The 13,207-nt window shown below is 32.2% G+C and overlaps 3 protein-coding genes across 3 annotated transcripts; 2 read left to right on the top strand and 1 right to left on the bottom strand.

Moving 5' to 3' along the window:
* Positions 1–2,082: 2,082 nt before the first annotated feature.
* On the top strand, positions 2,083–4,469 carry LOC103492141 (probable pectinesterase/pectinesterase inhibitor 21). Its single transcript, XM_008452380.3, has 3 exons — positions 2,083–2,842; positions 2,964–3,474; positions 3,552–4,469. The coding sequence occupies exons 1-3, from the start codon at positions 2,324–2,326 to the stop codon at positions 4,271–4,273; spliced, it is 1,752 nt and encodes a 583-aa protein (XP_008450602.2). The 5' UTR covers positions 2,083–2,323; the 3' UTR covers positions 4,274–4,469.
* Positions 4,470–5,852: 1,383 nt separating this feature from the next.
* LOC103492142 (uncharacterized) lies at positions 5,853–8,759 on the top strand. Its single transcript, XM_008452381.3, has 7 exons — positions 5,853–5,971; positions 6,344–6,604; positions 7,360–7,438; positions 7,541–7,603; positions 8,189–8,230; positions 8,320–8,376; positions 8,448–8,759. Exons 2-7 carry the CDS (start codon positions 6,390–6,392, stop codon positions 8,538–8,540), a joined length of 549 nt encoding a protein of 182 aa, XP_008450603.1. The 5' UTR covers positions 5,853–5,971; positions 6,344–6,389; the 3' UTR covers positions 8,541–8,759.
* A 2,026-nt stretch (positions 8,760–10,785) lies between these two features.
* Positions 10,786–11,889, bottom strand: LOC103492143 (putative invertase inhibitor). The gene has a single exon (XM_008452384.3). The coding sequence runs from the start codon at positions 11,490–11,492 to the stop codon at positions 10,926–10,928; it is 567 nt and encodes a 188-aa protein (XP_008450606.2). The 5' UTR covers positions 11,493–11,889; the 3' UTR covers positions 10,786–10,925.
* Between the last annotated feature and the right edge of the window lie 1,318 nt (positions 11,890–13,207).

The raw sequence follows: 13,207 nt of genomic DNA on the forward strand, positions 1-13,207 counted from the left end.
TGTGTCTATTGCTTGCAATTTTGTCATTCAGCTTCAATGCATGACTGGTAGATAATCTTTTAACTCTTTCTCTCCATTTCTGTAACGGTTTCAATATTCTATTGAAAATGTTTATTACCCTAAATAACTCCATGAGGAGTGGAATGGTTTTTATGTGCTTCATAATAAATTCAAAAAAAAAAAAAAATAATAATTCTCTAACACACATTTTCTACTAGTTTATTCAATATAAACTATATGGTATCCACTTCTGACTTGTCAGGAGAGAGATGTGTAAAGAGACAAGAAAGATGAGAATGACAAAACAAAGAGAGGAATTTTAAAATTTGCATCATCAATTAGTTTGTTTCTTCTCATGTTAAGCACGATCATCGTATATATAAATATCTTCTTCTATTTTTTTCTTGTAAATATCATTTTCTGTTTCTTTGTAACTATTATTCTTTTGTTATTTCTTAGATAAATATGTGAGTATAATGAAAAAATTTCTTACATATTATTTTTTTATTATATTTTACTTTTTTTTTTATCCGATATGGAAAAGGAAAATGACATAAGACATGTCTTTTATTTTAAGTTAGCATATCTCTCCACATTGTGCTTTTCTAGAATCAATCCTATAAAATTCTTAAATTTTCTTTAGAGAATGTGATTTTAAATTTAAAATTAGTGCTATTTTAATTAAATAATAAAAGTTTAAAATTTAGGCACCAACATAAAATCAAAATAGAAGAGTTGGGAACTAAAATATGCTGAAACCAAATTTAAATCAATAATTTTAGATATATATTTTCAAATTTTTATTTTAAAAATATTATATAACCTTTATATTTCACTATAGATGTTTTATGAATATTTCTTACAAACATTCAAATTCTATAATAGCAAAAGACAATAAGTTAACTATTTAATCTCCTAAAAATTAACATTTTAAACATACAAATATTTTCTGCATCATTTCTCCAATACTCATTGCTATCATGTTTAGAGATATGGGATGGTTGCAAATGTAACAATTATATTCAAAATAATTAAGTATATAGCAACATTTTAAAAAAATTGCAAATATAGAAAAATTTGTCAAAATCTATCAATGATAAGAGTCTATCATCGATAGACCATGTAGCAAATGTTGGTCTATCACTGATAAACCATAGGAGTCTATCAACGATAGAAGTCTATCACCGATAGATTTTGCTATATTTGCAATTTTTTTAAAATGTTGCTAAATAGTTAATAATTATTCTAACAATTGCTATCCATTCTAATTACCCTAGAGGTATAGTATTAATTTCTAAGAGATAAATTAAATATTATTCTATATTGATATATAACGAAGCTAATTGAAATAAATAAACTAGCCAAAAAGAATAAAAGTGATAGAAATATTTTTAAACTTAGTAATAATAACAATGTGAATTTAAAAAGTTGTATTAGTTTATTTTATAAAAATTAATTTTGAAACTAATCTCTATCGTAAATTATAATTAACAATCAAATATTAATTCTAAATAGAAGTAAAAAAAATATTATTTGGTGTAATACTTTTTCTTAATCAAATATGAAATTATGTAAAAAAATATGAAAATTTAATATAATTATTAGTCAGATACTATCGTAACTTTTAAGTCTTATATTTTAAAAAATAGCATGTATTTACGTACATTGCAGATGAAAAAATCTAATTTATAAATAAGATGATTTACTTTGTTATACTTAAAAGCTACATGTTTGTGTGTGAGTAAACCTCATTTCTAATTTCTTAATATCCTTAAGTGAAACATATGGCTATTTTTTGCTTTATTTTTAATAGAAGAGATTTTAAAATTGAGATAGCTAAAGACAAGGGCAGCCCTTCACAAATTGGTTGAGGATTAACCTCCCTCTCTCATTTTTAGTAAATGAAAACAAATTCAACCTTTTATGTCTCTCCATCTCCTATTTGACTGTCTCTCTATGTCATTGTAGCCACAAGTTTAGATGACAGTTACAACCAACTTTTACAACAAAGAAAAAGAAAAACCTTTTTTTCTTCTTTTACTTCATTAGCTTCTCCCTATATAAATCCTTCATTTCCTCACAATCTCTTCAAACCCACACTCTAAAGGGGGCTCCTAAGAGGAAGTTCCCCAAAAAAAGACCCTCCCTTTTTTTTTTTTCATTCTTTTAATTCATTTTCATCCTCTCTTTGCTTAAAGGGAGATAGTTTATATATATATATATAAAAACAAAAACAAAAAAGGAAGAAAAAAAAAACCCTTTTTGGTCATTCAAGAAGTAAAAAAGAAAAAAGGTTCTTTCTTTTTCTTTTGTTTAGGACAAAATGGGTTACAAGGATGATGATTCTCAAAACAAGAAACGATACGCCATCATTGGTGTGTCGTCTATGTTACTAGTGGCGATGGTGGTGGCGGTGACAGTTGGTGTTAACCTAAACCAAGATGGGACAAGTGATCCGGCGACTGGAAACAAGTCCCATGAAATATCTTCTTCAATGAAAGCTATTAAAGCCATTTGTCAACCAACTGATTACAAACAAGAATGTATTGCTAGTCTTAAGGCTACTGGTAACAATTCTTCAGATCCACAGGAATTGGTTCAAGCTGGTTTTAAGGCTGCCATGAAGTTGATCCAAGCTGCTGCTAATAAATCTGTCGACTTGAAAGCGCTTGAGAAAGATCCTAGAACCTCCAAAGCCCTTGCTGGTTGTAAAGAGCTCATGGATTTTGCCATCGATGAGCTTAAATACTCCATGAACAAACTCGGAGAGTTTGATATTACTAAACTCGATGAGATGTTGATCGATATTAGGATTTGGCTCAGTGCTACCATTACTTATCAGGTAATAATCAATGTTGATAGGTTAATTTATTTTGTTTGAAATTAAGATTTGGTCAAATATTTAAGTTGATTAACCTTATTAAAGTTGATAATTTATTTGACAATGTCTGTATTTGGTTTAGGAAACTTGCTTGGATGGGTTCCAGAACACAACAGGAAATGCAGCAGAGAAGATGAAGAAGGCATTGAAGACTTCAATGAAGTTGAGTAGCAACGGGTTGGCGATGGTGTCACAATTCTCGTCGATGTTGACAGAGTTGCAGATTCCAGGGATTAGCCGAAGGCGACTTCTCGAGATTCCAGTTCTTGGGCACGATGATTATCCTGACTGGGCGAATCCCGGGATGCGACGACTCCTAGCTGCAGGGTCAAGAGTGAAGCCCAATGTCGTGGTTGCTAAGGATGGAAGTGGTCAATTCAGGACCATTCAAGCGGCTCTCGACCAAGTTCCAAAGAGGAAGAACAATGCAACTTATGTGATTCATATCAAGGCCGGAGTGTATCAGGAATATCTACAAATTAAAAAGACTGTCACCCACTTGATGCTCATTGGTGATGGCCCCAAAAAGACCATTATCACTGGAAACAAGAACTTTGTTGATGGCACACCCACCTTCAAAACAGCAACCGTTGGTAAGTGTCCTTAAAATTTAGTTCTTATGGTTTGATTCAACGAGAATTTAAATTATTCACTTGTCTTTTATACACAGCTGTGACAGCAGAGCACTTCATGGCAAGAGACATCGGGTTTGAGAACACCGCAGGACCACAAAAGCACCAAGCCGTCGCATTGCGAGTCCAAGCAGACAAAGCCGTATTCTACAACTGCGAAATGCATGGTTACCAAGACACTCTCTACGTACACACCATGCGTCAATTCTACCGTGATTGCACGGTCTCTGGAACCATCGACTTCATCTTCGGCGACGCGGCCGCCATCTTCCAAGGCTGCACCTTCCTAGTTCGCAAGCCGCTACCAAACCAACAATGCATCGTAACAGCACACGGACGCAAAGAGCGCCGTCAACCATCGGCACTCATCATCCAAAACTGTTCGATCAAGGCCGATAAAGACCTGGCCCCAGTACAAAAGCAATTCCGATCGTTCCTCGGGAGACCGTGGAAGGAATATTCAAGAACAATCATAATGGAATCATACATTGGAGATTTGATTCAGCCAGAAGGGTGGTTGCCATGGGCAGGGGATTGGGGATTAAAGACATGTTTTTACACAGAGTACAATAATTATGGACCAGGTTCTAATAAATCAAAGAGGGTGAAATGGAGAGGGATTAAGACAATTACACCACAACATGCTTTGGATTTTACTGCTGGCCGGTTCGTTATGGGGGATAGATGGATTAAGCCCACCGGAGTTCCTTATGTTTCTGGAATGACCAGGACCGGCGGTGCTGCGGCGGCGGCTCATTGATTTTTTGATTTATTTCTTATGTAATGGGTGGCCGGCCGCAGCCTGAATGGCTTGGCTCAATCTTCTTCTTCTTTATTATTTTTTACTTTTATTTTTTTAAAATTTTCTGTCTCTCTCTCTAATGTGGTTTAAGACTTTAAGTTGTGTGTTCATGTGTGGGTCTAAATTCTATACAGTGGAAGAAAATATTTTGTCTTTTCCTTTTTTTTTTTTCTTTTCTTTTTTTTTTCTTTTTTTTATGTTTCATTTTGTTTGCAATTCTTCCATTTATTTTAGCGATTTGGACCATTCTTTTTGTTTTTCTTCATAATAAATCACCAATCAATTGCTTCTGATCTGTTAATTTTTATATCTAAATTTATATGACATAGATTGATTTTTTTTTTATTATTATTATTAGTTATTTGCTTTTAAATAATTTCAGAAAGTCTTAAATTTCAGAAAAAATTAGAATTTATAATTTATATGCTTTTTGTACTTATATTTTAATATTTATCAATACATTTTAAGATCGAAAGATTTAACATATGAAAAAACCATGGGTGAATGTGCATTTTTACTTATAATATTTCAAATTTTATCCTTCCCTTTTTAAGAATTTTAATTTGATATGAATTAATAGTTGTGTTAATTATATATTCGAACTTAAATTTTCTTTTTTGTTTTATATTTTTCCAAAATATTGCATTGCTAAATTGTATTGATTATTGAGTTGACTTTTTTTTCTTAATTTATTAATTTTTGTTGGCATGGAAGAAAATATCGATATCTTTATGATTCATATGTCAAATTGAATGATCGTCACAGTACTTTAATTCTTTGAACTCGTTGTATCATCATACTTAGAAACATAAATAGTAGTCTAACAAAAGGGAGAAAAAACTTTGGATTTGAATGAATAATAGTGAGAAGTATTTGCAAATTTAAACGTTTCATTTTCACATCTGAAAAGTCTTAAAAAGACTCGATTCTTTTTACTTTGTGATAAAATTTCCAAATCTACTAAATGAAAGATTGAACAATGAATGTTACAAATCGAAAAGTAAAACATAAGTTTGCGACATCTTACATATTTATACGTGAGTTGAGTTTTATCGATTGTCATTTTTTTTTCAAATAAAATATATCAAGATTATCGCTCTAATTATTATTTTATTGTTTTTGCAAGCCACCGAAAAAATAGAAAGAATAACTTTATAAACATCATATTTAAAATCAATATTAATATAAATAGAAAAAGATATTTCATGTCATTGCTATAATCTAAAAATAATCCAAATGCAAATAATAAATTTACCTTTAGAGGTCAAAACATAATTTTAAAGTAAATTTTAATTGATAGAAAAAAAAAGCACTTACAAACTCGATTGTCTTATAAATTTAAAATACAAAAAATGTCTCGTAACTAAACATATTTTTTTACTAAAATTGTATATAATGAATCAAATAAAAAAAAAAAAAAAAAAGTCAAATAACTCTACCGTAAATATTTTAACTACCGATACATTTATGAAAATTTACCTTATATAATTTATTTATAATAAATTTGTATATAATGTTTTTTAAAAGGAAAAAAAAAAGGTGGTAATCTTTACACTATATAAGAAAAAGAAAAAGTTGGTTATCATCATTGTTAATCTTAATAACCTTATACCGAGGGTTTCCTAAACCTGTCGAGAACCTTACCCGCCGGCGCCGGTATCTTCTTCTTCTTCCTCTTCCTCTTCCTCAAACTGAATCAGTTGCTACTGATGCTTAAACATTTTAAGCTTTTCCCTTTTTTTTGTTTGTTTTTGTTTTTGGTGTAATTTCGTTGCCACCTGCTCGATTTAGGGTTTCGTTTGGGTTTTTTGCAGTTTCTTTTTGGATTTTTCTATGCTATATTCTATGTTTGGAGGTTGTGGATCCAACAATTTGAGTCATAGGGAAGGATACTTGGCAACGATATAAATTGCTAGTCAAGTTTATAACTAATATTGACACTGATTTGATTTGTCTTGTTTGTACTGAATTTGTGTTGAGCTGGATGGATTCCTTTGATTTCTGAGTAATTTTTGTTTTTATTTTCAGATGATTTATATAGCCTCACTGTAACTTGTGATATATTTGCTGATCAATGGCGGCCTCATCTTCGGCTACGACATCCAATTCTTCTGATTCATCGTCTTCTTCTTCTCGCCGTCGTCGTCGCCGGAGAACTCGTCGTGAAAAAGATCGGGACACGCTTAGGATTCGAAAGAAGTCTCGCTCTCATTCCAAACGCCATCGAAGGCACCGCCGCTCCTCCTCCGACTCTCTCTCTTCCTCAGACTCCGAATCCGATTACGCCCGGTAACCTCAGTAACTTGAATACTTCTTCTCTTATTATGATATTTTCATACCTTGGTTGTTGTTCATTAGAGTTTGAAACAGATGGGGAGATTTAGTTATTCTGAGTTTCTATCGGAAAAAAGATTTAGTTTTTCTGAGTTGTTATGCGATTTTTTAAATACTTTTTGTGGAAATGGAACTCTGTTGAGAGCCTTTTTTGATTTGTTCTTTTTTGTTTTTTCCTCTCTTATCGGAAGTCTTATGATTTTTATACTCTTATGATTAAGTTGTTAGTGTGAGTTTCCTGGAATAAGAACTTCATAACCTCTTTCAGAATTCGAAATTTGTGGACTTTTTTTTTTTTTTTTTTTTTTGGTAAAAGCTTAGAATTTGAGGCTCATCTTGTATTTCCTACCCTCGTACAAAAGAGGCAAAAATATGTTTGCCTCTTTTAGTCAATAAAAAATGGATAATGAAAATTAAGAATGGTTCTAACCACTTGTTTATTTCATTAATAAGAAACAAGAAACAAAACCATTAGAATGGAAACCTTACACCATAAATTTCAAAAACAGAAAACTAAAAATGAAATAGTCATCAATCACTAATTTATGATATTTTCATACCTTGATTTTCATACCTCGCTCACTAATTTATACTGTTCAAGATCATATCTCAGTGAGCGATGTTACTGGGTTTTCTAGTCAATTATTTTTGCGAAGCACATTTTATGTACTCAAGATAGTTCTCACCAGTTCTTGTATGTATACATGTAGAAGCAATAGCTCTTCTGAAAGTGAGCCTGAAACATCAAGCCGTTCGAAGCGGCATAAGAAGAATGATAGAACAAAGAAGGTAGATGTTTTTATATAACATTTTCTCTATGTGGCTTTGTAGTTTCACTTGTGAATTTTCACCTTGCTATTGTTATTCTCTCTCTCTCTCTTTGCACCTTAGGATAAGGAGAGGGAGCGAAGTAGGAGTCATCACCATAAAAGGCGTAAACATAAAGCTAAAGAGGTAGACCACTTTCCTGTTTGTGGACTGTTACTCTTCCCTCCCCCCTCTTTCTTTCATAAATGTGTACTTTTTTTTCTTTTTGTTGCTGTTAATGCTGTTACTTTCGAAGACCTTGGAAATGCCATTGAAATAACCTCTTTGTATCATGGTTTTTACCTCTTCAGAATATGTTGTGATAAAGTCAATCTATAGCTTACGCATAAAATTCACATAATATTATTCTTCTAATCATTGCGTAAGGCATAAAGAATCCTAGCATCATTGAGGCACAATCCTCATTGTGTAATAGTCCTTGACCACTTATAATCCAAAGAAGATATAAGCTCAGGCTAAAGTTTTGAGTCAGTCAGGAAAACCATGCAATAATTAGACCAAACCATGCAATATCTAGACTGCATCTACAGCTTGTTCTGTTTTTGGAAGGGTTTCTAAATTGAATATGATTTGAGATGTACTATGACTATTTACTGATTGGTTCTTTGAAATTGGAGTTGGGGTCTGTGGCATGATGATCGGGCTGTTGATTGACTTGCCTTGAATGGTTTGTTATGCGGATTTGTCCTGGCATTCGGAGTCGATGTATAGAAACAACCAGAGGAGAGTAGTAGTCCTGTGCAGCTGTCTAAGGTTCCCTTCTCAGCATTGTTTATTTTCAAATATCGTTCTTTCTCAACATCTGTTATCTAAATTTTGCAGTTGCTTCATCTATTTAACAGTTTTTAGCACGGGAGAAGGATGATGGTACACGGCGAAGTGCCGTCTCTGGCAAAAAGGTGATAAATCCATCTCTTAGTTGTTTTTGCCCATAGTTGACGTTATCATTTTAGTTATTATTATTTTGCAGATTTTGTTGAAACTTGACAAATCAAAGGAAGACAAAGCTGAGGAAAACAAAAGAAATGAATTGCTGAAATTCTTGAACTCTAGCTTTGACTAATGACCGTTTGTGTTGGAAATGAAGGTAAGAGGCATTGTTAGCTGCTGCATGAAAAAAATAGAGTTCTACCAACAGTTGTGTGGTGATTATGTTGTAGAGACATTTTAAGCCTTTGAACTTTCTTCCCTTGATGTTTTGATGCCCATATGGATCAAGATCTTGTTTTAATTCCTTATGGACAGGAGAAATTGAAATGAAAAATTATTTACTTTGCCTTTCTTTTCTTTTTTCGATGAAATGGAATGGGAAGAACGATTGATTCTTGTTTATGATCAGAATTTATGGTACATTGATTATTTACTTTTCTTATTTGCATAAATTGTTGTTACTTCTTTTTATTTTTATTTTTTTAATTTTTAAATAAGCAACTATGAGAAATCGCGAAGTGGTTCTGTATTTAGGAGTTTTATTCTCCTTCTATGAGTGAATAATTCTTAGACCACTCGTGCTCAATCACACATAAACCCTCCAAGAATTTGCAACCCCTAGCATCGCTTTACCCTCATGATTGCACCAACCTCTACCACTTGATGACGATCGAGTTGCATCCACGTTTAGTTTTCATCTTTCGACGGCGAAAACCACTTGGACAGAAGGTATCAAACAAGGAGAGCTCAAAAGAACCTTATCAGATTGTCTACCAAATCCATAACACATTTTAGTTATCCCTATCAGAAAAGTGTAAAGCTAGACATCTTGCTTCTGAAGCATATCTCGTTTGGTAAATTACAAAAACTTCAAATGACGAACAACAAATTGTTAAGTTCATCCCTGAATACAAAAGGGTTATAGACAATCTCAATAATCCAAGGGGGACAACTTGCTCTTGTTAGAAACAAACTAGTCAACATAAGATGGGAGGAAATGGTCCTAGGTTTTCTTTGAAAACTTACAACTTGAAAATACGCGAGAAATTGACTCTATATTAGTTTTGCCTAAAAAGAATTAAAAAGAAAAGAAAGTTTAAGGTTTAGGGTTTTTCTTAAAACGTGAATTATTAAAAGTGGGTAAAAAATAAATGATTCATTAGGGATTCTTCAATATGAAATCTTATTTTTCTATATAACTTCACTCTCCACAAAGCTCCCTAAGACTTTGAAGATGCAACTATACACGACGAAGCAAAAAAAGGATCAAAGTACAATAATTATTCACAATTGTGTAAAACAATATTGTTTATTCTAAATTTTGATCAAGAAAAACCGACTATAACATTCACCTGACGTCATTGATAGATTTATAATTTGAGAAAGAGTAGTCCTACAAAATAAAGCAAAATGACTCTAATGCCTAAGGAGAATTATAGTATAAAGAAAGTTATAAGCGTAAAATACGTAAGTAGTATAGAATAGCATAGGAAAAAAAATTTCTTAGTAGTATAAATACATGGTTATGTTCAAATCTATTTTACAAATTATAACAAAATCTATAAAAAAAAAATTTCTTAGTAGTATAAATACATGGTTATGTTCAAATCTATTTTACAATGTATGTAGGAAATGTATGTATTTTTCTAGAACAACCAAAAATGGAACCAGGGTGTTATGGTCATTTCAAATAGTTTCCCTCTCGCGCCTTCTATATAATGAAGGGTTTTGGCATCTAGGGTTTTACGGTAAGCATTCTTCATAGATTCATTGCAAATTTTCGTTCTTGCGCCGTCGCATTTCAATAAGTTTAAACCTTTTCTTCAAATTTTGGGGTTCGATCTCTCCTATTTCGCATAAAGTTCTTCATGGAAATTTGTTTCTTCGGAAAGTCGTTTCCATGATTTTATTTGTGCGTACAGCAAAATCATCCTTTCTGCTTGAGCCTTCTCTTTCTCTTTTCCACGGAGATGTGCTCCAATGTAACTGGATTATATCAATTTCATTCCACCCCATATTCTTTCCATTATTTTGCTGATTGGTTTATAATTGCTCTATTTCCATCTGAAATTTTGTTTCTTGTCATGGTTAATCTCCCATGATTCCTTGCTTCTAATCGAAGTAGTTTAAATGAATTTTATTCGACGTTTCCTTGTTGTGAATTGGATTTTACAAGAGGAAACCATCGTTTTTCAATGGATCTGAATTCCCCTGCCGATGTAAATTTCTTGGTTCGTTTCATGATGCAAGTTAATAGAAGCCATCCATTTGATGGGATTTCTTATGTATGTAGATACGTTATGATGGTTTCCTGTTTTTCATATTCTATTCAACATATGAAGTTTTCTTAAATTGTTATGAAACTGAAGATCCAGAGGTAGTAATTCGTAATTTGTAATTCGATTTTCAATATGTGAAATGGTTTTTACATAATCATATATTGTATGAAATTTCAAAAAGAAATGAGGGTTTTACTTTAAGAGCCAAATGAAACGACCAAACACCTCAGCTGTTTCCTTTAGTTACTATTCCCTTGACTTAAGAGTTTATTAATGGCTAAGATAATTTTGCAAATCTGGTCAAAAACTGTAGTCATTTGTGCAATTGGAGATTGATAGCCTTGTTTTTCTTTGAACCCCATATCACATGTAGCTGCATCACTCATGGCAGCTGAAACCCACGTATTAACATCATTATATGCTTTGAATTCCAATGCGGTTACTGAATCTTCAATTTGATCAATAGCGTCCTGATAGCTCTCCAAACAATCCGTCAAACACGAATCCAAGAAACTGTCTACCGTCGTGCCATTTTGTAATTGGTTTATGCTTTCATATATGTTGCTAACGTTACTTGCTGCAATGTTCATTACAATTTGTGCAAGGCCATATAAATCTGCTCCTTTGCTGTTGGGAGATGATTGTAAGATTGTTTTACACATTTCAACATGAGGTGTGCTGCTGCAGGTCTTTGTGATGAGGTCATTGCCTCCAGAGGTGGTTGGTGTTTGTGGAGTCTGAGCAAGTATTTGGAACTGGCAAAGTGAAATAACTAAAAAGGCTACGGCAATGGCAATGGACTTCATTGTATAACCTTTTTGCTTTAAAATGGTAGTCTGAATTCTCTTGTTGTTGAAGATGAATTGAGAAAGGTGGAGAATGATGGATGTTTTTAAATGTGTTGTGGATTTGTTTGGTTGTAGAGAGAGGAGCGGATGGCCTGAAGAGGCCAATGGTTGACCGATGTTTTTGGGGGTAATTTCTTGGTGAAGTTGAAGCCTCTAGGAAATGTTGTTGGCCTTGTTTTTTTTGTTCCATTTTTAGGCACTTTTCTGAACAAATTTGCTTGAATAGACTTCATTTTTTTTAATTGTTATTGGTTCTTATGTGTCTATTTATTTATTTTTATATAAGCACACCACATGGATTTATATAAGCACACCACATGGAATGTAATGCAAGAATTCAAGATTTCTGATATTTGTCACCTAATTTTTTCTTTCTTTGACTATGAGTTGGGTATTTGAACATAAAACTTGTTGCTTCTTGATATGTGTAAGTTGAGCTATTACAAACATAATGGTATGGAATTTCCAGTTGACCAAATAAAACTGTCATAAATCTTGTAAAATCCTTGCTAAAATCCTTACCTCTTCTAAGTATTAGGATGACAAGCAGCACCATTCACATGAATATAGATATATGATTTTTAACGAAGCTATTGACAACATTAACTATGGGAGGAGAAACAAACTCCTTGTGATAGGCACTTGTTCACACTATCAAATATTTTGAAGTACATTTGCAAGCAAACTCAACCACCAAAGGATGCAGAATGATATTTTGATCATTCCAAGCTGTCCAAGCACGCCTTTAAGTCAATACCCAAAAAAAGTTCCAGCAACCTCCAAATTCATTATGTTGACAATATGGGTTTAGGATATTAGTTTTGAATGTTTAAAATGTGTCTATGAATCAACATTTTTCATTAGATTACAAATTTGAATATAATATATATAATTAGATAGCTATACTGTAAAATCAAAATCCATTGTTCTTAACAAATTTCAAAAATCTATATAGCTAGAGTTTTTAAACTTTGTCTAGTTAGAAGAATGTTTTTTTAACTTAAAAGTTTTTGTGTATTTTTTTTTTTGTTGGAAATTGTTTGATGAGTTCATACTCGAGAGAGTCAAATATGAGAGGTCTCCAAGGGACTCCGAAAAGCGAGTCTCTCCCCCACACATGTTTTACCGTCGTATCGGATAGGTAAACATAAATGTTCGATTATGAAAATTTTGTTTCTTCTAAATGTAAGATGTTTTTGCATTTTTCTTAAGAAGACTTTGAAGTCATATATGAGCTATCTTCTTCGTCTTTATCTTCTTATGCACTAATTTTGTTATTTTCAACTAGTTTTTTCTTGTTCATTCCAACGTTTAGATAAGATGGTGGATTCTGAACACAACGCTTTCAGTCTAGAATTGACAATCATTAGCAATTTTTACCCAAAAGTATAAAGTTACATTCTTTTTAATATTTTAGCCTACTTTTTACCATAACCCAATAACTTTTTTTTTTGGGTAAACCATAACTCAAGATGTTAAGTGCTTGTAACATTCAATACAAACAAAGTTATATAATATTAATTAGATTTTACTTAATAATTGTGATGTAATTTTAATATTTTTTACGATCCATTATGATTTTACTGAAAAATTACTTAAGCCTTGTCTTATAGGTTGTTTCGAGATAGATTTTGACGATTGAAGTTTTAAAGTTTTTCTATTAGAGTCTCATC

Source organism: Cucumis melo, chromosome 2 (genome assembly GCF_025177605.1).
Source record: "Cucumis melo cultivar AY chromosome 2, USDA_Cmelo_AY_1.0, whole genome shotgun sequence".
NCBI classification, from domain to species: Eukaryota; Viridiplantae; Streptophyta; class Magnoliopsida; order Cucurbitales; family Cucurbitaceae; genus Cucumis; species Cucumis melo.

Bases quoted from the DNA above. Each gene is read 5' to 3' on its own strand.
- LOC103492141 (XM_008452380.3), top strand. From the start codon at position 2,324: ATGGGTTACAAGGATGATGATTCTCAAAACAAGAAACGATACGCCATC. The intron at 2,843-2,963 runs GTAATAATCAAT...TATTTGGTTTAG, and splicing joins GTGCTACCATTACTTATCAG to GAAACTTGCTTGGATGGGTT. The intron at 3,475-3,551 runs GTAAGTGTCCTT...TTTTATACACAG, and splicing joins CTTCAAAACAGCAACCGTTG to CTGTGACAGCAGAGCACTTC.
- LOC103492143 (XM_008452384.3), bottom strand. From the start codon at position 11,492: ATGAAGTCCATTGCCATTGCCGTAGCCTTTTTAGTTATTTCACTTTGC.
- LOC103492142 (XM_008452381.3), top strand. From the start codon at position 6,390: ATGGCGGCCTCATCTTCGGCTACGACATCCAATTCTTCTGATTCATCG. The intron at 6,605-7,359 runs GTAACCTCAGTA...GTATACATGTAG, and splicing joins TCCGAATCCGATTACGCCCG to AAGCAATAGCTCTTCTGAAA. The intron at 8,377-8,447 runs GTGATAAATCCA...ATTATTTTGCAG, and splicing joins GTGCCGTCTCTGGCAAAAAG to ATTTTGTTGAAACTTGACAA.